The sequence below is a fragment of the Sardina pilchardus genome, chromosome 13 (assembly GCF_963854185.1).
Source record: "Sardina pilchardus chromosome 13, fSarPil1.1, whole genome shotgun sequence".
NCBI lineage: Eukaryota > Metazoa > Chordata > Actinopteri > Clupeiformes > Clupeidae > Sardina > Sardina pilchardus.
In genome coordinates this window covers 4,742,501-4,766,305 of record NC_085006.1, presented here as the reverse complement: position 1 = coordinate 4,766,305, position 23,805 = coordinate 4,742,501, and the positions used below count along the sequence as shown (strand labels likewise).

Below are 23,805 nucleotides of genomic sequence, written 5' to 3'. Positions count from 1 at the left end.
ATGGGTATAATTTCTTTGACGTTTGTGATCTTGACAGATTACCCTTCCCTTCTCACACACACACAAACACAGAAAACACTGGGGGACGACTCCATTTTATTTATTTGATTTGAAATTATTTATTTTATAAGTTAATATGGCAAACACAATCCCCTTTACCTCCTATTTACTAAGTTTTACCTCATGTTTGAGAGTGGGTTATTTGGAGGGATGGAGGAGTGGCAGGTCTGGAAGTAGAGCAGGAAAGTCAGGAGTGGTGCTCTGTGTGCAGTGGTCAGCTTCCCGTGCTGTCTTTGGGCTACTGAGTAAGACCACAGCACAGAGAGGGCCATGGGAACTTGTGTACTATTTATGTGTGTTGATAGCATGGTGACAAAGACAAAAAAACAGACCAATTACCTTTGTTGAGGCAGTTTAACCTGACTCATCAAGAAATGCACTGGGTGGGATAGGAAGATGCCACAACACATTACTGTTCCAAAATAGAAAAACGACGACTCATTCAGAAATGCCCCCTGGACTCAGTGACCTACAGTCAACATGTATGAAGTGTAGAGGTAGCGTGCAGTGAACAATGGCATGATGTATCATGTGTGAAAACAGATTGAGAACAGGAAGCCGCCAGGGCCCCAAATCCTCATAGCTGGACACAGAGAGACAGAACAGGGTCAGTGCATTGGACATGTCGCTCAGAGCCGTTCTCTGGGAACGGTACAAAAGAACCCTGGTGGTGGTGTTTTAACCCAGTCCACACCATCCATGAGTCAGAGTCTTAAACTGAGGTGGCTTAAAATTCTCATCCAGGCCTCACTGAGTGAAGCTGTTGTTCAGGCATACCAGTCTGTGGAATTGATGGGGATCTCAGCAGGATATGATTATCATTTTCTAGTTACATTGCTTTAAACATAATTTCTCAAAGCTGCTATGTAACCTTTTAACCTATCCTACAGCACATAACCTTTAGTTGGTTATTTGGGAATGAGAAGAGTACTGCTAGTATTGTTGGAATAGGTGACTAATTCATTTGGGGGGGGGGGAAAGGCTACAATCACAAGAAATGAACACCTCTACCACTGGGATGTATTTTAACACGACACCGACCCCTGCACTAAGACAGTGTTCCAAGTCTGTGTCCAAGGTTACACAATTGTATTAGTCAGATGATGTACATCACTTTATATTAGAGTGATTGTGTTCTAGGCCCGAGTGATAGGTTGTAGTGCTAGTCAGTTCACAGACACGAGCTGTGTCAGACTGTACTTGCTGTAGACCACCTTCTTCCCATGCTGGACCAAGAGGATCACAAGCGACACAACAGTGCAATATACTGTTGACAATACACTGTCTCACAGTGCTGCCATAGTTCTGATAATCACACACCCAGACACACACACACAAACAAGCCGAATAAACACGCAGTGCACAGTTAGTGCACACTATGAAACACAAAAAGAGGGAAAATCAGAACCTTGCTGAGATCATTCTAGAAGGCCCCCATCCTTACATCTTAAATAAATGTGCCTTTTGATTTAATTAATCAATAATCATTTCCAAGTAAGTACGTACGTAAAGTACTCTTTTATTTGAGTAATTTATTTCTGCTAATGTGCATATTTTAATATGTATTTCTGAGTTGACAGTAATTAATGAAAAATATTACCTGTTTATTTATTTATGGAGATATTTATTCTGATTCTTTATTTATTTTTGGAAACGGGTTTTTATTTTCTGTGCTGTCTTACTTCTCTGACTTTGTGCCAATGTGCTGCTTTGAGGTGTTACATATCGTGGGTTTGTATCATTAATTAAACCCTCACTCTATATTTTAATGAAATGTTTGCTCTCTGAATATTGTGTGCATGTTTTTACTTCTAAGAAGTTAAAGCAAGAGTAACCTCTATGATGTACCTATCATGTTAGATCTGTCAAATCCATCAACACTTGCACAAGTTACTGTCTATCTATCCGCACACGAGGCAAAAACCATATGCTTCAATCAATAATCCTTTACCATGCCTGGAGGCTTCGACATGAATGTTTCCCTTGAGACACTAACAGTGTAAGCATTTCTCATTATATGAGGTCTTCTGTTTTAGTATACCTTAAGGCTTTAGCCTCAGTGTTTGTGAATGACTGCATACATTAAACACCAACATTGACTGCCCACTAGGTGGTGACAGTGGGCTCCCACACAGTAGGGCTAAAAATTCTCAATGAATGTAATGACTTAAAGCAGCAGTACAGAGTTTTAGTCTAAAAAGTCATGAGCTAAGTACCCAGAGCCTTGTTGCCATTGCTATTGTCTTTTGGCAATACAGTCAGCAGTTTTGTGCTGTGAAAGATTTTCTTTCATTTTCGTGATGTGTTCCACGAAACACCACTAACTATAAAGTGCATAATCCTGGATAGCTGGTGGGGACGTTACATGTGTTTATCTGTCTACCACTTACTATATCTGTCTTACTATATACCATCAAAATGCCACAACTAGTTCCCTGGTAAAAGCATATCACAAAAAGTGGCACATTTTTGTATAGTGTTAATAAGAAACAAACCAACATAATGCAGCATGGTATTATAATGACACATAATATGGACACAGAGAAACTCTTGGAAATAATCCCATTACAAAAACATGTTCTTATATTTTAAAACAACATTATACATTTCATCACACAAAGCAAGTAATCCACACAAGTCCATCAAGTTTCATTCGGTGGTGCAGTTTCTTTTGCTTTAACCACCTGCAGCCTGCACCTAGCAGGGTTTGTCAGCAGTACTTCTTAACTTGTGATCGCGTGCTGCCTCTTGTGTTTGAGAATCTCGGTGGACGTGAGGGTCAAGTCCTTGTCGCAGATATCGCAGTGGTAGAGGCGAGTCAGGGAAGAGGAAGACGACGCAGTGGCCTTCTCACTCTCACACTCTGCTGGGGAGAGATTGGGTTGAGAATCATAATCTGGACCGGTAGGACAGCACATCGCTCATCTACACTTCAGCTTATTCATGTGAACCACAGCACTCTGTTACTGTTCATTCAGTTGATGTTTTGTACTCCTGCAGTAATGTCAACATGGAGAAACACACACACACACACACACACACTTACCCTTGTCCTCCTGCGCAGTCTGCTCCTCTGGGGGTTTGCAGGTGGCCTGGTGCTTCATGCGCTCCAGTGGTGTGAAGGGCATGTAGAGGGCGCAGTACGGGCAGGTCCAAAACGTGCGCAGACACTCACTGTACAGGTCAGTCGGGTCCTGCCACCAACACAAAAGCAAAGGCAACGTCACACATGTGTCCTTTTGTTCTGACCGCCCAGGAGAAGAGACGGCACCACTCACACTGAGGCAGTTGTAGGTGAAGTAGCTGCTGACGCGGAGGCCTCCCTTGATGGGGTCGGGCTTGGGCTCCACCCCGGGGAAGATGGAGCTGAGCGCCTTGGCGTCCGAGGCGTCCGGGTCCCGCTGGGGTCCCACGTACAGATTCTGGGCCTGGAGCGATGTGAGGCGCCGCACGCTGTAATTCACCTGAAGAAGAGCAACGTGCTTACTGTGCTGCATGGGCTCATGGATAAACAGGTGGCTGGAGAGGAATGAAATCGGGGCCCCAACATTGTAACAGCAATGTAACCCATTTTAACAGACTGAGTTGAGAACGATTAGGTCTTAAGGCACAACTGGCACGGACACTGAACCAACACACATAACTGATGATAAACAATGTCTGTTTTGGGTAGTTGTAATAACAGGTGATTTTAAAGCTTATTTTGTCTTCCTCCAAGAGACAAGACCACAATGCAAAAATTCAGTTGCCAGATGATTCACAGAAGTGCACTTCAAGTACTCTGAAGATGTACATAGTATATTTGTGACAACAAAAAAGATGCTGTTGGTGTGAGGCTGTTTCCAACGGTCGCAGGCCTGACTCAAGTTACCTCCGCTAGTCTGTGGTGATGAAAAGGGTCGACAAAGTAAAAAAAAACCAGATCATTTCAAACGGGGTTCTCACCTCGGTGTAGAGCAAGAAGCGCACCAGCCGGTCACTCAGGCGGTCCAGCTCCCGGGCGGAGGGCCTGCGCTTGCTGAGCTGAGCCTGCAGGAGGCGCTCCCAGTCGGCGCGCAGCTCCAGCGCGGACGAGAGGACGGCCAGGCTCCTCTCCCCGTCCCCCAGACACAGCTCCAGCCAGCCGTCCACCACCAGCCGCGTGCACTCGCCGTTACTGTCCAGAGAGTTGGCCACCAGCAGCAGAGCCTGGCAAGGGCCCAGTAGTCAGTTAGCAGCTCACAGAACATGATATTCAGAACACAATGGGGGCAGCCGTGGCCCCACTGGTTAGGGCTTCGAGCTTGTAACCGGAGGGTTGCCGGTTCGATCCTCGACTAGTCCACGGCTGAAGTGCCCTTGAGCAAGGCACCTAACCCCTCACTGCTCCCCAAGCGCCGCTGGTTGGGCAGGCAGCTCACTGTTCTGACTTAGTGTGTGATTCACCTCACTGTGTGTTCACTGTGTGCTGTGTGTTCACTAATTTGGTTAAATTGGGTTAAATGCAGAGACTGAATTTCCCTCACACAGGATCAAAAAAGTATATACTTATAAATTCAATTTACTTACATTTACTTCTCAAAATGTGCAATTTTCCAGATGCTTAACAGACACAGAGGAGGAGCATTGGTGATCTGGGCTGATTTGTGTCTCACCTGCAGTGCTGGAACTCTGACACAGTTGGACACGTACGGCTTGTTGGTCTCCAGCAAAGTGACGAAGGCCAGCAGCTGGTGCCTACTGCTCTGGCCCTTATCTAGCCCTGCCAAGAGAATGGGATTAGGATTCAGAACCACCGTGTCAACATGTGCTTGTGATATGCTGAACACAATGGCATGTCCAGATGTTGTGGAAGGTGTGAAAGTGTTCTGATGGTCTTCTTTACCAGGCTGGAGACCCTCCTGCTCAGGAACTTGCAGCACCTCTGGGTCACTGGCAAACACGCTGGTGGGATGGATTACCACTCCCTGCTTGTTTCTTGTGTGGAATATCTGCACAAACACAACCTCAGACATCTAAGACTGGAACCAGAACGTTCTATACTTATCTTGAACTGCTCACCCTAGTTGCTCTTTTAGATACTTGTAGTTAATCATTTCACAGTATCTTCCTTCTTTTACATTTTTAAATGGAAATAAGATTCAGTATTTAGGAGAGAATCTAAAGCCTGTTGTCCTTAAATCTCATTTTCAGACATTCAGATCAATTTACCAAATAGAAAGGCACAACTTAAGCAGTATACCAAACTCCCCAAATACTGTGCAGGGCTGTGGAAAAATCTCTATTAAATACAACAGGTTTGTAGTACGGATCCAAGACAGCCTATAACATAACATAACATAACAGATCTGGCATAGTCATAGTCCAAACGGATTTACAATAAAGCACAATAACCACATCAAGATTATTCACATGGATTCTTCAAACCAACACTTTATAAAAATGGGAGTAAATATTCACAATAAATGCCTCATGTTTATAAGTGTGCTACTGAAAGAGCGTGTGTGTGGGTGTGACTGGGCAGACCTGCTCCGAGTCCTTGCGGTTGGCGTTGTGCTCGTCGGGCAGAGCCAGCTGGGGGTAGAGCCCGCGGCACAGCAGCAGCTTGAGCAGGGCCTGCTGGCGCGACGAGAGGTCCTGACTGGCACTTGCCACCTCCTGGAGCTGGTCAACATTGTGACGCAGCTTAAATTTCACCTCCTACAAGAGGGAAACCGCAAGAGTTAGTTCTGCAGTCATCTGCAGCTGAAACGCTAGAGACATCATGAGATTTTTTTGGTAAATGACAACCATGACATGATATCAACACAGTCCTGCATGTGGTGTTATCGATTAGGTTAAGTTCAGGTGAAGTTGATGCCACTTCAATATATGCAATATTTCCCCTGAACAGCCTTGAACCCAAAACTCTTACCTGTATGTCCACGCTGTCTCCTTCTCCCTTCTTGCCCTTCCCTTTCCTCCCCGACGCCTCGTCGTCCGAGCCTGACGAGTCCGCTGCCCCCTCCTCCAGGCGGAGCACTTTGCGCCGGCTGCCCTCGTGCAGGTCATGCTCGCGCTTCAGCTGGTGCAACTGGTGCCGCTCGCTCAGTCTCTCGCGACGCCGCTTACGCTCCTCGGGGGTCTTGGCACCAGTGCCCTCCTCCTCCAGTAGGCCATGGCCCCTCAGCAGCTCCTGCACACACGCACACACACAAAATAGAAATGCACGCATGCAATGTATATGTTTATAAACTATTTTGTCTATGCATATGTATTTGATACATCTAACAGTATCCAAGACACAATTTATGATTTAATTTATAGTAGGTCAATAGCTGATAAACTGACAGAATAAACAATCATGTTAGTTTAACACCTACAGAAGCACACACGCACACACACACATACACAAACGACACAAAGGGTGTGCCATACCTTAAACTGTCTGCGCAGGTTGACCATTTCATACAGCCTCTGCTCTTCCAGGCCACGCCTCCTGCACCACTTCCTGGAGCCTCCGCCACGCTCACCCTTCACCTGGGAAACCACTGATCAGGTAAGGCCAGGTGATCACTAAGTCACAACACATCACTGCAACACTAGGTGGTCATATAAGGTTGTTTACTGGAATCCAAGCTGTCTTTCAACCTCCAGGCAGGAATTCAATGATATTTTCAATGAGGATATCACAATAACAACAGCAGCAAACTATCAAAAAGGCGTTAGATGACTGACCTGCACCCAGGCGTTGAAGGTGTTCAGGAGCATGAAGGGGTCTCCGTGGTTGCTGTGGAGGGGCTGGCGTGCTGTGGCGCAGTCTGGGTTGTGCTGAGCACTTCGCAAAAACGGAGACTGAACACTAAGTGCTGCTGCTACTGTCAACACCGGCTCCAGCAGATTAAACAGAGACCCCAGCACCAGCATCTTCCCTGAGCACACACACCCACACCACACACACACACACACACACACACACACACACACACACACACACACACACACACACTATATGAAGTTGAACCATAACAGCTTGAATGAGCCGGTTTCTTTCGAAATACATTTTTGTAACTCATTACAAAAGTAGTTGCATGTTATCAGTTACAGGTGCAGTTTGCGATTCTGATCGTATCCACTACACTTTGTCAAAGACAGTGAATTGCTGCTCACAATCTAGCAGTCTGTTCTGTTTGCGCATTAGTTTGTACACAGTCCTACTGTAGCTCTGTAAAGGGGGAAACAAAAAGTAGATTGGACCAAGAAAAAACATTTCAGCCAATCAGCATATTGCTCTGGGAACACACCAGGAACGTGTGTAATATCAACAACCCTTCACCACTCACAGACTCAGCCTTTAAGTGGACACAATACTCCAGCTCGTTATGAGCTCAACAGGCCAAGCTCTTTTATTTACACTTTTAACCGTCAACATGATGGTATGTATCTAACTAAGTATATGAGTATGCAAACTATAATAACTCTCCTCACCAATGACTACGTCCACTGGTAACTGGGACAGTAGGCTCCCAATGGCGGTGAGCTCTCCAGATTCGTCCAGTGCCCCTTGCTCTCTCAGGTACGTCATAGCTGTCTGGAGACTGGAGGCAGGTGGGGGGTCAATGAAGGAAAAAGAGCGCGGGTCTCCCAGGCTCATACTCTTCATCTGCAAAACACACACCAAAAACAAGAACACAACAGCTGGTGATACAAAACTGATGGATAGTTTTGTATAATTCATAGTATTCTCCCCACAAACACATTTATGTTCTGCTCAACATAAAGCCCATCTGAATTACATACATATGATCAGGATTGATCATACATATACTGTACATACATATGATCAGTTGATCACAATAGAGGAAATGTACCTGTAGCACCAGGGAGTCTAGCGCCACCCTGTGGATCTCTGGGACAGGGTAGGGAGCAAAGGCATCATAATCAGACTCGGCGTATAGTCGGTAGCAGACCCCCGGCCCGGTGCGGCCCGCTCGCCCTTTCCTCTGCTCAGAGCTGGCCCTGCTGATCCAGAACTCCTGCAGACGCTGCATCTTCGCCTTTGGGTCAAAACTCATCTCCTTCACTTTGCCTGGGAGTTCATAGTGGGTTAAAGCAGAGAGGGTTAAAGCGAAGTATGCCTTTAACCAATGAAGGATCTTTGGTTAAAGGCATGTTTTCATCTATTGCAGTATCCAGTACATGCATTTCGCCGTATGGCTCATTCATAACAGTACAGTAGTTTCTATGGACTATTACAAACGGAGAAGTGAAATAACATTTCAACACAACAACTCTTCTGTCAGAAATCCTCTGAGCACCATATAGTGTACTATAGCCACTTCACTCACCCAAAGGACTTGTTCAATGATTTTACCCCTCCACCACTAAAACACCCACCTGAGTCCACTACAAATCGTACTCCATCGATGGTAACTGAGGTCTCAGCTATGTTTGTGGAGATGATACATTTTCTGACTGCAGGGGGAGCTATATCAAAAACCTAGAAGTGGAAAACACAGAAATGTCATGAGACTACCCGTTGAAAGCTTAAGTCAGAGTTACTGTCTATTACATCCAGATCCAGACATTTTAATAATCCATATTCCATCCAAAAACAAAGAAATGTAGGAATAGAGTGGCCAGGGCTGCATGATTATTGCAATCATAATTGCAATATGAACCAACGTATACAAATAATCACCCAGATACACAGTTCATTTTTGTCACATTTCTGACTTGTACTGTCATTTAGTCCCTGTTTCATGTGCCACTTCTGGTTGGTGGGTGTGTGTAGTGCATGAAGTGCACAGAAATTCTGACTGGTGAGCTTCATAGTCGGGGGTGCCTCTCACCAATCAGGAGTGGCACACACAGATTAGGGGGTGATATGTACAAGAAGCGAGATTCGTGATATGTTGAGTCTGAAGTGCAAATTTGACAAACATAACAAACGTTTCCTCTGAACTTTCACATTTTAATGTATTGTGTTCACACAGGGGTCATTTAGGTCCATTTAAACTGTAAACAAAATGGCAAGCAACAAGGCGATTTCCACACACTTTTGCCTGTACTTGTCCAGGGAAAACTTGTTTGTTGACAGTATACCTTATCCTGCTGAGCCAGCGAGAGGGTGCTGTGGAGGGGGAGGACGATCCAGCGCTGCGTGTGTGTGGCATACGCCTGGCAAGCCTCCAGCACGGTGGAGATCTCAGCCACGCCACTGAGGAACAGCAGCACGTCCCCCCTCTCCTCTGGAGGGTACCGCTGATCGATCCCCTGGAGCACACGCAGAAATGGCCGTGGGTCCAACTTCTCCGAGCGGGAGACCTGCTCCTCCGGAGGGATGGGCTGATAGATGACCTGAACAAAACACATCCAAAGGCATCACATAACTGCTGCAAGTACTCAGCAACAACACTATGATTACACTGAGAACAATAATGATTATTCTGCTGAAACATACAGAGGCACAGCAAATAGGATGCTCATTCAAAGCTTAAGAAAATGCAGTCCGTTACAAAAGATAGATATATGACGCTATACATACCTGTATGGGAAAGAGCCGGCCTGGCACCTGCAGCACAGGTGCCCCACGAAAGTACTCCGAAAAGAGCTTGATGTTGATGGTGGCGGACATGAGCACCAGTCGTAGATCGGACCTCGTGCTGACGAGCGCCCGCAGGACCCCCAGCAGGAAGTCGCAGTGCAGGTGCCTCTCGTGCACCTCGTCCACGATCAGCACCTGGTACTGATCGAGCACCGCGTCCTGCTGGATCTGCCTCAGCAGCAGCCCCTCCGTCAGAAACAGAAGCTTGGTGGCCAGTGTGCGTGTGCCCTCAAAGCGGATCTGGTACCCGACCTACAAGACAAGAGAGAGCTGCTGGTAAATTCAATACTGAGATTTCCACAATGAGATCTTCTGGATGTGAGCTTACATCATGCTGTAAAAATGTTTGATATGTTTTAAAGTCTTGTGATTTGTTAAGGAACAATATACCTTGGAGCCATACTGGTTCAAACTCTCAAAGCTGACACGTTTGGCGAGGGATATACATGCAATACGACGTGGCTGTGTGCAGGCAATGTTGTTAAATCCAGACGCAAGCAGGTACTGGGGCACCTGGGTGGACTTTCCACAACCTGTGTCCCCTGCCACCACAACCACGGAGTTGGCTTTCACCAGCTCCACAACCTTGTCTCGGTAATGGAAGATAGGTAGATTCCTTTGCTCCTGACGGAGTTTGGCCAGCTTGTTGAAGCTCTGCCTCTGGGTGAAGTCCAGGAAATGCAGTAGGGCCAAGCGGCAGTCTGTGATCTCCTGTTTGCCTGGGCCTGAGGCAGGTTGTCGCTGTCGATGTGCAGAACTCTCCAGTTTCTCCTCTACATCCTTGGTGTACACTGATGTGCTGATTCTGTACCGAGCATCATATTCCTTGGGCAATCCCAAGTCTACAGTCCCACTCTTACGGCTTTTGCTGCCCTTTGGGTCATTGTCTTTATTGTCTTTTGAACCCGACATCTCCCTCTTTGCTTTGAACCGCTGGAAACGCTCAAAGAATGACCAAAACTCTTTGTGCTCTTGACTACCAGCTTGAATGTAGTCATGTTGGCGGAAAAATATTTCATCTAGTTGTGCGCGACACCGAGGGCTGTCCCAATCCCACCTCTCATCTCTCTTCTCCGATGCCATCTCATAGATGAGTGGTTTTAAACTAAACTAACAGAACGCAGAGGATCTTAGGTAGTCCTACAGTCCTTCGGGGACATCATCAATCAAAGTGACACACTCGACTATCAGACACAGGGCCACTGGGAAATCAGTTAGCTTAGCCTACTTTTAAATAGTATAAACGGTGAATGCATACATGTCTTAACATGTGTGTTAAAGTTACCTCGACGGACAAATGAATTTAAATCATTAAATGAAGTGGTAATAGGCTACACACAGGGCAGGATCTAAACATTGGCTAGCAGCAACGTTAGCTCGTTTACTGTATTTTCAACATGTTGGCTTGAATTCACTGACTACTGCATCCACATCACATGACAGTATCATACTCTCGAACTAGTTTAGTTAGTTACTGATTTTCCTACCCAGATCAGAAGAAATTGTGGTCTAATTACTTTAACTAGTGTCCACAATCTTTTGAATTCAATAAGCCACAGCAGTAAGAATTCTTCTTCTCCACTTATTTGTTTGCAGACTGGTAACTTCGAAGTGCTGTTGCCGCCACCTGCTGGATAACAATGTCATCGCTAGGGAGCCAAATGGCAAAATGTATACGCCTGTGGTTCACGCACAGTCATTGACAAACATCCGGACATTTGTGGGCTGACAGGTGTGCCATGTTGAGGTGCAAACAGCAGGTGCGTCGCCATGATAATAGGCGCACAAATATAGGATCTGGCTGAAGGGTTATAAAAGTATTTTGTCATGATTTATTTGTAGCCTACAATGAAAGAACAGTTTGCATAATGGCCTATAGGAGCTATCTTATTCACCTCAAGCACGTTGGCTACCACAGTGGTAACTAACTTACTAGGCACATATATCGGAGGTGCCTAATGTTGATGTAGACTGTAGGTTTAGGCTACTCGAGTCTATAGATTGATCACGTTAATCACTCCTCTGAAATATTGCTTTGTTGGCTCTAGTGTAAATGATGAATGGTCAAACTATATCTCGTCAGTTAATCTGTAACTTATCTTTCAGTCCACAAAGCTTCAGCTTTGCTTTAAAACTTGTCTGGGAGGTTGGAATGAATTAAGGGCCAGCATAAAAAATAATAGTAATACAAAAATAATAATAATAAATCAATATATATATTTTATTATCCTTATTATTAAAGATACCACCACCAGTCAGCTCAGTGTTGACATGGTTTGTCATGTGGTGAGTGAAGAACAGTCATTCTTGCATTTTGTAAAAGTGGTGGGCTATTAGCCTATGGTGCATCAGAACAAAACTTCTATAAATTGAAGCATGATTCATTCACATGAATAAATTACACCATCAGAAAGAATGAAGGTAATTTTATTGTACAATATCTGACAATTTATACACTGCTGAAGAAATGAAAGGCAAATCACTGAAGTGGAAGAATACAGTGAATCCGAATATATAGTGGGGCAAGTGTTTTCACACAAAAATCAAAGTCCAGTTCATTCACACCCTTAGTTAATTTTATTCGGTTACAAGGGAACTAGAAGTGTTTAGGAAAATAAATGAACCTAAGAAAGCACCATTCATAGGAACAAGATGTTTTAGAGATGGACAAAATGGATTCACATGCTTGGAAGAAAAATAAATATGTACAAGAAGTGAAATGAGGTTTTTGATCACATTAAAAAATCTACCATCTTAGATGAAATTAAGTTACAAGGTGTTAGGCTATCTAATAAAAGTTTTAATCAGATGATGTCTGAAAAAATAATTCACAGTCAAAACTGTTAAATGCATTAGCAAAACAAATCCCTGCTGTAAAAGTTTTAAAACACAACACAATAGGTTAGCAAGGTGCTTTCCATTTTAAAAGGGATACCTTCAAATGATAGAGATGTAACAATTTCCCTCCATAATCTTACCAACAAGCAACAAACCAATTAACATACTTTACAGAATATTCTCCAAGACACTAAGACATACTTCATGGAACACATAAAAACTGAAAACAAAATGTTTATTTACAACTTAAAAATGATAGTAAAACAACCTCGGTCTCTCTCCATTAATATTTACAAATGTGCCTGCATATCACATTAGCTTTGTATGGACTTTGGCCACATTATTCAAAACAAGTGATAAATGACCACTGTTTCTTTGTGCTTAAATCTGGTTTGAAGCAGTGTTAGGCACAATGGAAGTGTGGGTAATGTGCCTTCAGATAAAAGGGCTCATGGCAAAACATTTAAATTTCATTGACTTTAAAAACAGGCCCGATGTTGAGTCTCTTGAGATGGACGGCCCCCAGTTATGGCACCTAGATACTTCCATCTTAGGCCATTGCTCTTCATGCTCACCTCTCCCTTCTTCTGCACTAGACTCCAGTCACCTCTCTGATCCAGCCTTCGAACTTGGTGACTGTTGTGTAGATACCGGGCTTGTTTCTGCGGGCACAGCCATCACCCCAGCTTACAACTCCAGCTAGAAACATGCGACTTGATGATTGGCCAGGTGACAGGCTGGACAGCGGGCCCCCAGAATCCCCCTAGTGGTCAGAGAGAGGAGATGGAAATTAAATGAATGGCTGATAGTTCACACTATGGGATAAGCGTCTCAGAATGAAAGGGACTGTCTGCTCTGTGAAACATCAGGAGGATGTAAAAGACATTTGCAAAGGTGGAATTTTTTTTTAACATCTACAAAAAAAAACATTGCAGCAAATCTCAGGATACAGAATGTGATTATATTATTGTTAACATTAGTTAACCACTTTGAACCAGCTCAGTGGCTCTGGAGTAGGCTACTGTTGGCATGTGAGGCTGTGAGTTCTTTACCTGACAAGCGTCCACTCCGCCGGCCAGCACACCAGCACACAGCATTCGAGACGTCAGCTGGCCACCCATCAAATTGTTACACACCGTACTGTTAATGATGCGAACCTCTGCCTTCTGAAGCACATTTGGACCATAACCTGCCACGCACACACAGAGAATACTTCATGAGAAATTCAAGATGTTCTATTTGTTTATACACAAACAGCCATTTGTACATTCCCTTATGAAATACAAAACCACTTCAGCTACTGACCTCCTTCCCTAGTGGCCCCCCAACCTGTGATCCACACGGACTTGCCAGTCGGGAACACGTATGAAGGAGAAGGGAGGCAGATGGGGCGGATGTAGTCGGTGAAGGTGACGGGCGAGTCCAGCTCCATCAGTGCAATGTCAAAGTCAAAGGTGTAGGCATTATAGGAGGGATGGGAGATGACCTTCTTCAGGCCCCGTTTCACAGCTTTGCTCTTATCCCTCTGCTCGTGAAGGCCCAAGTAGACTTCCCAGGTCCCAGGCTGAGAGTACCTAGCCCAACACACACACACACACACAAATGATAAGAGTCCATGGCAAAGTATATTCATGTAGAAGTATATTAGCCTACATCACTTTAAAGAATTTGTGGACCCACAACACAAACTAATTTCCTTTTTTCTTAATTATCAGAAATTCCAAAGCTGTTATATAAACTACATAACTATCTTAAGTCACAGCACAGTGGCACAGTGCCGGAGAACTTTAAGGCCAGTGGTAGTACAACGTTTGTATAATTTGTTTATGTTTATGTTTTCAGTTTCTTGGTTGTTGAGGACAAGTTACCTGGTCTTGGCATCGTCCTGCACACAGTGAGCTGCAGTGACAATCCAGCGGTCGCTAATGATCGAGGCTCCGCACACGTGAGAGGAACCCTTGATGTGGAGGCTGACCTGCCAGGGGAACTCCCCGTAAGAGGCATCCTGTCCACCCACAATTCGCGAGGTCTTGAAGGGCTGCTGTCCACAGTCTGTCCGAGAGAGCAAGCCACTTTCAAAATGTTCTAATTCAAACTCGTTTCAACCTAGTTTACAGCATAAATCAATCTTAACACATTTTTGTGTGTGGAAGTCTTACCGCAGTTCTTCTCATCTGACCCATCGCTGCAGTCATCGACGCCATCACATTCTGGGTTCATTTTGTTCACACAGTTATTGTTCTTACACTTGTAGGTGTAAGACGTGCATTTCACTGAATTTGCTGAAAAAAGGGAGGAAAAAAAAGTAAAAAACATCTCAGGAATCTTCCTCTAAATAATTTCTAATTTCACCCTCCACCCCCCCACACCTAATCAAAGGTTGCAATGTTGTGGAGATCATGAGGAAGACTTACATCTCTCACAGTTAGCTTCATCTGAACCATCACCGCAGTCATCTTTCCCATCGCACTTTTTCTTATCGGACACACACTTGTTATTGGAGCACATAAATTGTCCTTTAGCGCAGAGACCTGCACAGAAATATAGTGATGTGACAAGGAAGCAGAACAGCTATCCAAACATTTCAGCATAAAAGACATGAAGAGACTGAACATTCTGAAATCATGAGAAACACTTGTAAATATCATGTAGCATGAACGAATAATTAGCATAAACAATTCTAATCTGAATCATGGTCTAAACTGTAGAAACAAGTCACATGTGAAAGCTCATTGAGAACCCTTACCACAGTTCAGTTCGTCCGTGTTGTCCCCACAGTCATTGACGCCGTCACACAACCAGAACTTGGGTTTACACAGTCCATTCTTACAGCTGATCTGAGACTTCTCACATTCTACACATTGACACAGGTTCAAAAAGTGACAAATTAGACACTCAAACAAGCCTGAGCCATCCAGCCATGTATTCTGATCTCTCAAGTGTGCAACAGCAGTGCTAGTCTCGACTACAATGCTTTAAGATGCTTTAGATAAAGACACAGGGCTTATGGACACTTACTGCATGTGCTTTCATCGCTGTTGTCACCACAGTCATTCCACCCATCACACTTTAGTTTTTCGCTGATGCAGTTACCGTTGGAACACATGAACTTGTTTGGGCAAGCTATTGATGTGCACAAAAAGAGAAAGAGGAAAAGCATTAGCAAAGCCTCAACTCCTGTTATCCATCTTTATCCTGTAATGCTGACAGTAGTCATAAGTAACACGGTGAGCATATAATATTAAGCCAATAAGCCACAACCAGTACAAAGCTCCGGTGTGGGAGGATTTCAGCACTTACGGTCCTTTGGTTCAAAGGCCTCGAACTTAGCGGTAAAACCACGGTCCACATAAGATGCATCAGAGAAGAAGCTCACGGCCAGGGAATTGGCCTTGGCAGTTTCAACACTAGGGACTTCACCACACAGCCTGACAAAAGTGAAGCCACATGCACACACTTAACGTAGAGCTCTAATATAGACATTTATCAATGAACACATTGACATTAAAGGAAGTCTAAAATCCAGACTAAATACTTCGCATGACAATACTCACTTCTTTCCATTTATCTCCACGTAGTCCTTTGAGCACATGTTGCCCCTTTGGCCCGCGTCAGAAATGAGAAACTTTTCAAATGTCACCTTAATGTACTTGTCAGATGGCACCTTGAAGAGCAAGAAACAGCAAGTCAGGATAAAAGCTTTTGTTTAGCTGTTGCATGAGTGGCAAATTCAAAAGAAGTCAGTCCAATCATTCCCACATTAGTCCTGGAGAATGACCTCTCACCTGGATACTCCACACACAGCTGGTGAGAGGGGGGTAGTAGTTTGGGTAGTTTGGTGATGCAAATGTACCAGATGCTCCTGAAAGTTTGCCACCACATTGCGATGCTGAAATATTGACACAGGAATTAATATTAGACCCCTGACTAGGGCAATAGGGCATTCACAAGTATCCATAGTACACTTGCACAAATAGTTAATGGAAGTTTATGCCAAGAACAGGCCACAGGCGCGCTATACCTCGCGTGGTTCGGGGAACCTGGGACACATGGGCCCTAAAGCCCGGGTAGTTCCTGGCCTCATCCGTGACGAACGTGACAAGCATGACATTCCCAGAGGATGTGAAGGTCAGATGATCACTCGGCGAGTAATACCCACAGATCCTACAACAGAACGCAAGTCAATATCCACACAACTCAATATGTCCCTAAGCATCCTAAAACAAGGTAGTTAAGGATCCCATAAGGATCTCTATTGTGGCACAATATCAGACAATACAGTTGATCAACAGCGGCTACTACGCTCCATGAAAAGAATGTTAAAACTCATACAATATACATATTGTAGTTGTCCTTAGGTCTGACCTCTGTAGCAGAACTGCATGTGAAATTCACACTTACTCTTCCATCACACGGCTTTCAATGGCCACCAGCGAGTCGTATATTTTCACAAAGTCCTTTTTACAATTCTCCTCCAAATTGAACGTGTCAAAATCCAGCTTGATCACATATCCCCGGTCAGCACGGAGCTGCCACTGAACCAGCGTGTTGGGTGGGTATGGGTAGTTTGGGAAGCCAGGTGACTCCAAGATCCCAATGTGATTGGCCCTAGTGTGTTGGGTGTACCTGTATGCTGTGAAAAGTGGTGAAATTGTTTTGTTATCAAAAAGGTTTTGTTATCAAAAAAGTGGACTGATTTTATCTTTAGACATGACAACTCACAACTCACCCCTGGATGATTTAAACAGTCGTGTGTCCAATTCTGAAAACGTAAAAAACAAAAACAAAAATGCATAAGACTCAATCAACATCAGTTCATGCAAACAAATCGAAACATCTCTATTAACTCACCTGAGGTCATGACATCCTCAAAGACTAGGTTACTGTTGTCTCTGTCCGAGTGTCGTCGCCGTTGCTGGTCTTGCTGCTTGTCCACTATTCGATCCATGGAGGCCATGGTGTTGTCCACTGCGGCCTCCTGGCCGGCAGGCACGTTGAATTCAGATGTATAGTAAGCAATCACACTGCCCTCACTGTGGGAACATGAAAAATATACTTTCTAAGACGGATAGTTCCAGTCCTTGATTATGACTGGCTGAATAACGCTCGATGCCATTGTAAAACCCAACGCAAACATACACCTTGACCACATTTTGTTCTATAGTAATGTGCTACCACAACAACCACAAAAGAGTAGCGGTGTCTTGATGTTGCTTAGCAATCATTCAGATAAAGCCATCTTTACAGTCAAGTTGCAAAATAGTAAATAAGAGAGAACATTAGAGATGGAACACCCTACCTAAATGCCTGGATTGTTGACCCGACATAGTATTTAGACAGTTGAGGTGTCTTGGAGTAGATCTCTTTCAGCTGGAAGAGGTAACAATAATGCATTAATACACCCTCAAACAAATATTCATTTTTGACATCTCTGTATTTTGGTGTATTTTCTTACCTGTGATGCAACCTGCCTGGCCAACGTTTGAAACTCTGTGCTGTTTGGGTTCTCGTAGGCTTCTTCAAACACCTGATTTGTGATCCTCATCGATCCGGTGAACATTTTCTTCACACGCACGTCCTTGCGGACTACAAAGATGACAGTGTGGATCTAACATTACTCATCATTCAAAGACACGAGAAATATGCAAGTTAAAAGACTGGGTGAGGGAGATGGGTACTCACAGTGGAAGTGCCAGACCAGCAGCCCAGTCATCAGAGAGATGACCAGGAAAAAGACGAGCAGTCCGATCACGGCTCCCACCTTCCCAGGCCTTTTCTTCTTCTCAAGCTTTTTGGAATCGGAAGCTGGTAGGAACTGCAGCGATGGGTCCCAGTCATGCTCCTGATGGATCGAAACAATCACATGTATGAAAGGGATGACAGAACCAAAGAATTCGTATCGCAAAGTAATGAGCTACATAATTCCCGTGTTCCAGATTGTAGCTGTTTCTAACAGACTCCAACAAGGTATCATTAGTGTGTGAACCCACAGGGTATTGTGCATACAAAGATAATTTACATTTAAAATGGCAAACTACTACTATAGCCTACAGTGTGTGCTTAATCTCGCTAATTAAACCTTTTAAAATGAATGTTGAATAGACAATAAAGACGGGAAGAGCATGGGAAGAATGTGTTATTTACTATATATAAATAAATTACATGCATCTAATACAATGTCATTTACATGAATCCAAACAGTGATCACAACACAGTTTACTGCCAGATGCTGCTCTACTGAGATGTGAAGGAAAGATCAGTAAAAGTGCTGTTTGACCAAATCCAGGATTTAACATAGCCTTCTGCTTTCTGTAACATATGTTTTTATTATCTGTTGTCATGTTTTCAACTAAGACATTATCTAAATTAGCAGTATTGAATGAGATTCTGACATGTCTGAACAGAGCAGGAATTTGTGAACCACAGATACCAGCTACAGTTGTGTTTAAGAGTCTGCCCTGGCCTCCATCAGCACTCGGAACCACACATGATTTGGTTGATCACGCTCACTCACTCAATCTCATCACATATGCTGCAAATGACAATGTCAGGTTCAATCATCAGCTAACCACAAGTCAATTGTGATAATAGGACTCTTTAAATCACCATTAAAAGTACTGAGCATTATATAATGGAGGAAATGCAGAAATGGAGAACAACAAAGGTTAAGGGTAAAACATCATTCAGTGGTCCTTCTCCAGAGTTCTGATAGCAAAGAAAACTGTTGTTGAACAAAGTAAAGACATGTCATGTCATCTTTCTATACATGATTATCTGATGCTGTGTGATGGAGTAGTATAGTGGGTAAACCTTACTGGGTGCTGGTAGTGGAATAGGCTAGTGTAGATAGTACACAGGCTGACCCCTTCACAATCACTTCCATTACATTTTGCTGATGGCACACTTTTTGCTTAAGTTACATTATATAAATCTGGTAAAAACAGTGTCACTTAATTTGATATGTAGCCTAATGACTTCAGTTTATAGAAATGCAATGTAGCCTACATCAATTTCGGCCATGAGAGTTCAAAGTAGATGACATCATGCCATGTTGTCAAGTGATTAACAATAGTCACCACGTCCGTTTCACGCTCAAAGGGTAGCTACAACAGGTGCATTAGTAGAATAATAGAAAATAAGGCAACACATTCAGGAAAAGTTTCCTTTTAAAGGAAAACCACACTTCTAAAATGACAACGTCTCTTACAGTACATTGCAGGAGGCCAATCTTTACCCTGGTAAATGGCTAAAAATAATTATGTAGGCTAAATAGGCGAATTCCAGTTACATTGTGACAAAAAATCGAAGTGAGAGAAGAGAATGAGTGAATGAATTGTGGGGGGGGCAAGCATTTTGTGATCCATTTGGCTGTTTTTGAACTCATTCGTCATTCTCTATCAGGAATAGGTCAGGTAGCCTACAAGCTATCCTACAATTTCAGGTAGGCCAGTTTCTTTGCCTGAGTATCGGCTAAAACGAATGTCGATATGAAACCTACCGTAACCTTCGGAGTGTAGCGCATTCCTGAGTGCATTGGATCCATGACTTCAAAGGGGTTTCAGAGAACTGTCTGTAGGACTATAGTCTATTTTTCTTGCTTCTTTTATAAATTCCACTTCGGTTCAAGTCTTCTTTGCAATTTTCAGGGTGCGTTCAGGTCTCGTCTTCAAAGTGGTCTGCAACTTCCCAGGTGATCTAACAAACAAACTAACTGACTACAAAATCAGATCAGTTAAAAGTTAAATCGAGATTATGGCTCAAACAATGACCCCGACGTTACAAAAGTGTGAAGTTATGGGGGGAAATAATGTAGGCTAGTCTAATGCCTCGAATGTCTTGACTGTTTATGGCGAACTCACAAATTTCCGGGATGATTGAGTTACAGCGGGTGTGTCCTCTGAGCGATACTCACCTGTGACTTCCAACCCAGGTGACTTGTGTGGGCAGACCGAAAGAAATAGAGAAATCCACATACAAAAATAAATAGCAGGTGAGCAGGAATGCAAGTAAGCTGTTGAAAAGAGGTAGCATACTGAGCACTGTAACAAATGTAAAATGTAACGGATGTAAAATTACCTTTGAGAAATAGTCATTTTGTTGCAAATAGCTTCCGAGGGAAGGCGCAGTTTCTGTAGTGTCGTGTCACGCCAATCCTGTGAATCATCTTAACCACGTAATAGACCGGTCTTACTAGTATCTATAGAATGATATGGGATTTTCCATATTTAGGTTATTAGGCTACCTATGGTGAGTGTTGTTGTTTTTCAAGGCTATTTTTAATACTAGACCTGACGTCACGTCTCAATTCAACGCCGTTTACAAATTATTGTTAGGCTATTAATCATACCACCCACCATGTTGCTTGGTCTTAGGCGTAAATCAGCTTTCCACTTTCACAGATTTTTTTTTTATTTTTTTATAGGCTACTTCGATTACTTTAAGGCATCTTATTTTATTTTCCTTAACTTGAGAAGTCCCAGCTGTAACAGGACAAAGCTTTGTCATCACAATTTGCCACTTTATGAGGTGTTTTAGGCAGCCATGGTTTAGGTGTTAGGTGACTTTATAATGCAATTGTAACAAATTATAGTACTTTAGTGCTACAAAAGCAAAGAAGAAGAAAAAATAAAGGGTGTCATTTGTCAAATCCAGTGAATTGCTCTACACTGTCCTCTGTCCTCTCTCTGTGTGTACTCAAAACACTGACATTCACAGGTCTGGTTCAGTAAATTGCTTCAATAACATGGCAATTTGATTGACTGTTCGACTTTCACTTTTGTGGTCATTGGTAACGTTTCCATTGACCCATCCTGGTAGACCCTGTATGTTGAATGTTATCAATAGGCTATTGATAGTGGGGATCCATTCTGCATTATGCCACAATAGATATATATGATGACTTTCACTTATATTTCTGTTTTTATGTATTGAAAATGTCCTTTTCCAGTGTTCAGGTTTTAACATTGGTTTCAGCCAGTCATGAAGTATACGTTCTTGGGGCTTGAAGCTGTCTGTCTTGAATTCAATGCTTAAACTTTAAACAGTGGGTCATAGGGGGCAAGGTGCTATATGGGGGGGGGTCACAGGTGCATGACACAAAATAGTCGATAAAGTCTCCACACTTGTTGAATCTTCACAATCTTTTTTGTGTGTTTTATTTGGTCATAGGCCTACATACAGACGGCATCTCGTCATAATCGTGGTTACCGCCCCCAGTTACCGTGGTTTTCATGGCTGAAACACCCCCCGTGGGGGAAAACATTTGTGTTCTGCTAGCAAGTTAGCCCATTGACTTTCATGTGTGATGTTAGCATGTTTTCCCCCACAGAGGGGGCGGCAACCTTCTAACCGTCTGTATCTATGCTTGGTACACCTGCCCGACAGGCGTGGAGCCACCTCAATTCAGATGCCAGACAATAAATACATAATATGCCTGAGACACAACACCAAATATCAAAAGCAAAATAAAATAAATAACAGGGGAAAAAACTGACACAACAGACTCACTATATTACGTATAAAATACCTCCCAAACCAGCTGCATGCTTTGAACACCTTTCTATAACATTCCATATTTTTTAATTTATAAGAAGGGGCTAAGAAGAATGTCCAATACTCCACTGAGCCCCCTGTGGGTCTAGAATTCCAATAATTGTAAAAAAAAATAATAATCCAGAATGCCTCTTACAAGCTGGTTGTCCAAGTCTCCCCCTCTTTGTTGGTGCCCAACCTGTTCTATCCATAACCTTCAGGTTGAGAGTGGGTGAGTTATTTCTACGTGAACAGCCAAAGGTGCTACATGGCCAGTGGCATCTGCAGCTGGACGGCTGTATAGACATGGCGTACAATCAGGCTACTCAGTCAGTTGATGAGAGAGAGGGAGAGAAATAAAATATGTAGAAGAGGCCATAGATTCCGTTTGTGTGTGTTTGCGAGTGTGTGGGTGCAAGACCTTGAAGTAGATAAACGGCTGACATTGTATATTTTTCTTGGGTCAATACACTCCTAAGTTGGTTCATCATTTCCTGACTTTTCTCCTTTATTGATATACTGCAGAGCACCAAGTTATTTTAGATTTTTTAACAAATCAAACCGTGTGATCACATTTTGCTATATTAAACCACAGAACTTGCTGGGTAAGCATTCATTTTTTTTGTGAGAAGGAGAGAGAATGGGAGTGAGCATGGCCAAGTTACGTCCTACTTGCAAGAAAACATTAGTTAATCCACCCAGGCATGATGACTTCAGTGTAATGAGTGATTGGGTAAGCGCAAGGTAGCATGCTGGTTAACATTAACCTGAAATGAAATGCGTTACTGTGCTGAATAAAACTGTTGTCTTCAAAGCACACAACTAAAGGTTACTTTTGCCTTTTATTTCTTTTAGGGATGTTAGGGTCAAAAAACATATAGGCTGTAAACAAGCAGTCCAGTCATCAGAGAGAAGACCAGGAAAAAGGCGATCAGTCTGATCACAACTCCCACCTCCCCAGGCCTTGTGTTCTTCTCAGTCTTTTTGGAATCGGAAGCTGGAAGGAACTGCAGCGATGGGTCCCCATCATGCTCCTGCTGGATGGAAATCATCATGAAAGGGATGACAGAACCAAAGGATTTTTTTTTTTTGTAATAATCACCAGGTCACACAATTTTGCACAATTTATTGACAGATGCTGTGCACTGCTGAGATGTGAATGAAAGACTATCACTAAATTGCTGTTTGACCAAATACAACATAGCCTAAATGTCAAATATTTGTATTTTCTGTTTTCATGGTTTCAATGAAGATATTATCTTAATGAGTACTGGATGAGGTTCTGACAATGTCAGGTTCAATCATCATCTATATGGTTTACCCATGGCATACTCGTGATAATGGGACTCACTTTTAAAAATACTGAGCATTGTAATGGAGGAAATGCAGAAATAGAGAACAATGAAGGCTAAGGGTAAAACTTTATTCAGTGCTTAAGTTCCTGATAGCAACTCATAGCAACCTGATTGAAAAGAGTAGGCCTAAAGGCCTATGTAATCTCTCTATTCTCTAATGCTGTGTGATTGAGTAGCCTATTGTGTAAACCTTGCTTATACTGTAGTCTGGAATAGTATTGATAAACAGGCTGACCCCTTTACAACCATCTCCATTACGTTTTGCTGACGGCACACTTGTTTTTTGACAAATCTGGTAAAAAAAGCTTAACATAATCTGCTAGGATACAAAATTGACCAGATTATTGAAATACGTGTAGGCCTATAGGCTAATAACAATTTACTGTATATAGGGCATGAGAGTATTTCAAAGTAAATGACACCATGTCATTCAATTTGTCCACTGATTAACAAGTC

General features: G+C 43.2%; 2 protein-coding genes and 1 long non-coding RNA gene across 5 annotated transcripts in view; all 3 read right to left on the bottom strand.

Moving 5' to 3' along the window:
• Positions 1–2,484: 2,484 nt before the first annotated feature.
• dhx34 (DEAH (Asp-Glu-Ala-His) box polypeptide 34) lies at positions 2,485–11,262 on the bottom strand. 2 transcript variants are annotated; one of them, XM_062552147.1, is made up of 16 exons: positions 10,016–11,262; positions 9,566–9,877; positions 9,124–9,378; positions 8,416–8,518; positions 7,890–8,107; positions 7,507–7,681; positions 6,757–6,950; positions 6,457–6,558; positions 5,954–6,214; positions 5,566–5,739; positions 4,925–5,030; positions 4,695–4,801; positions 4,006–4,248; positions 3,339–3,524; positions 3,107–3,254; positions 2,485–2,926 (listed from the first exon to the last, which is right to left on the bottom strand). In XM_062552147.1, the coding sequence occupies exons 1-16, from the start codon at positions 10,706–10,708 to the stop codon at positions 2,784–2,786; spliced, it is 3,420 nt and encodes a 1,139-aa protein (XP_062408131.1). In that variant the 5' UTR covers positions 10,709–11,262; the 3' UTR covers positions 2,485–2,783. The 2 variants fall into 2 exon arrangements, with proteins under 2 accessions (XP_062408131.1, XP_062408132.1); XM_062552148.1 differs by having other exon boundaries at positions 2,522–2,923.
• A 774-nt stretch (positions 11,263–12,036) lies between these two features.
• st14a (ST14 transmembrane serine protease matriptase a) lies at positions 12,037–20,384 on the bottom strand. 2 transcript variants are annotated; one of them, XM_062552146.1, is made up of 20 exons: positions 20,323–20,384; positions 19,962–20,178; positions 18,146–18,305; positions 17,919–18,049; positions 17,763–17,833; positions 17,315–17,496; positions 17,193–17,225; positions 16,865–17,096; positions 16,485–16,627; positions 16,249–16,352; positions 16,018–16,127; positions 15,764–15,891; positions 15,482–15,586; positions 15,210–15,317; positions 14,878–14,994; positions 14,623–14,745; positions 14,332–14,515; positions 13,769–14,037; positions 13,516–13,652; positions 12,037–13,226 (listed from the first exon to the last, which is right to left on the bottom strand). In XM_062552146.1, exons 2-20 carry the CDS (start codon positions 20,004–20,006, stop codon positions 13,056–13,058), a joined length of 2,553 nt encoding a protein of 850 aa, XP_062408130.1. In that variant the 5' UTR covers positions 20,007–20,178; positions 20,323–20,384; the 3' UTR covers positions 12,037–13,055. The 2 variants fall into 2 exon arrangements, with proteins under 2 accessions (XP_062408130.1, XP_062408129.1); XM_062552145.1 differs by lacking the exon at positions 20,323–20,384 and having other exon boundaries at positions 19,962–20,316.
• Positions 20,385–22,823: 2,439 nt separating this feature from the next.
• Positions 22,824–23,805, bottom strand: part of LOC134099633 (uncharacterized) — a 2,239-nt gene continuing 1,257 nt past the window's right edge. Inside the window, exon 2 of the long non-coding RNA XR_009941142.1 lies at positions 22,824–23,028. This is a non-coding gene — a long non-coding RNA (uncharacterized LOC134099633). The remainder of the gene's footprint in view (positions 23,029–23,805) is intronic.

What these genes read in the sequence shown, in the direction of transcription:
- dhx34 (XM_062552147.1), bottom strand. Translation starts at nt 10,708, where the DNA reads ATGGCATCGGAGAAGAGAGATGAGAGGTGGGATTGGGACAGCCCTCGG. An exon ending in TAGACTCCCTGGTGCTACAG is followed by an intron (nt 7,682 to 7,889) that starts GTACATTTCCTC and finishes TGTGTTTTGCAG; the next exon opens with ATGAAGAGTATGAGCCTGGG. An exon ending in GCTTCTTGCTCTACACCGAG is followed by an intron (nt 3,525 to 4,005) that starts GTGAGAACCCCG and finishes GCTCTTCTTCAG; the next exon opens with GTGAATTACAGCGTGCGGCG.
- st14a (XM_062552146.1), bottom strand. Translation starts at nt 20,006, where the DNA reads ATGGATCCAATGCACTCAGGAATGCGCTACACTCCGAAGGTTACG. An exon ending in GAAAGCCGTGTGATGGAAGA is followed by an intron (nt 16,628 to 16,864) that starts GTAAGTGTGAAT and finishes GTTCTGTTGTAG; the next exon opens with GATCTGTGGGTATTACTCGC. An exon ending in GTCAGATGAGAAGAACTGCG is followed by an intron (nt 14,516 to 14,622) that starts GTAAGACTTCCA and finishes TCTCTCGGACAG; the next exon opens with ACTGTGGACAGCAGCCCTTC.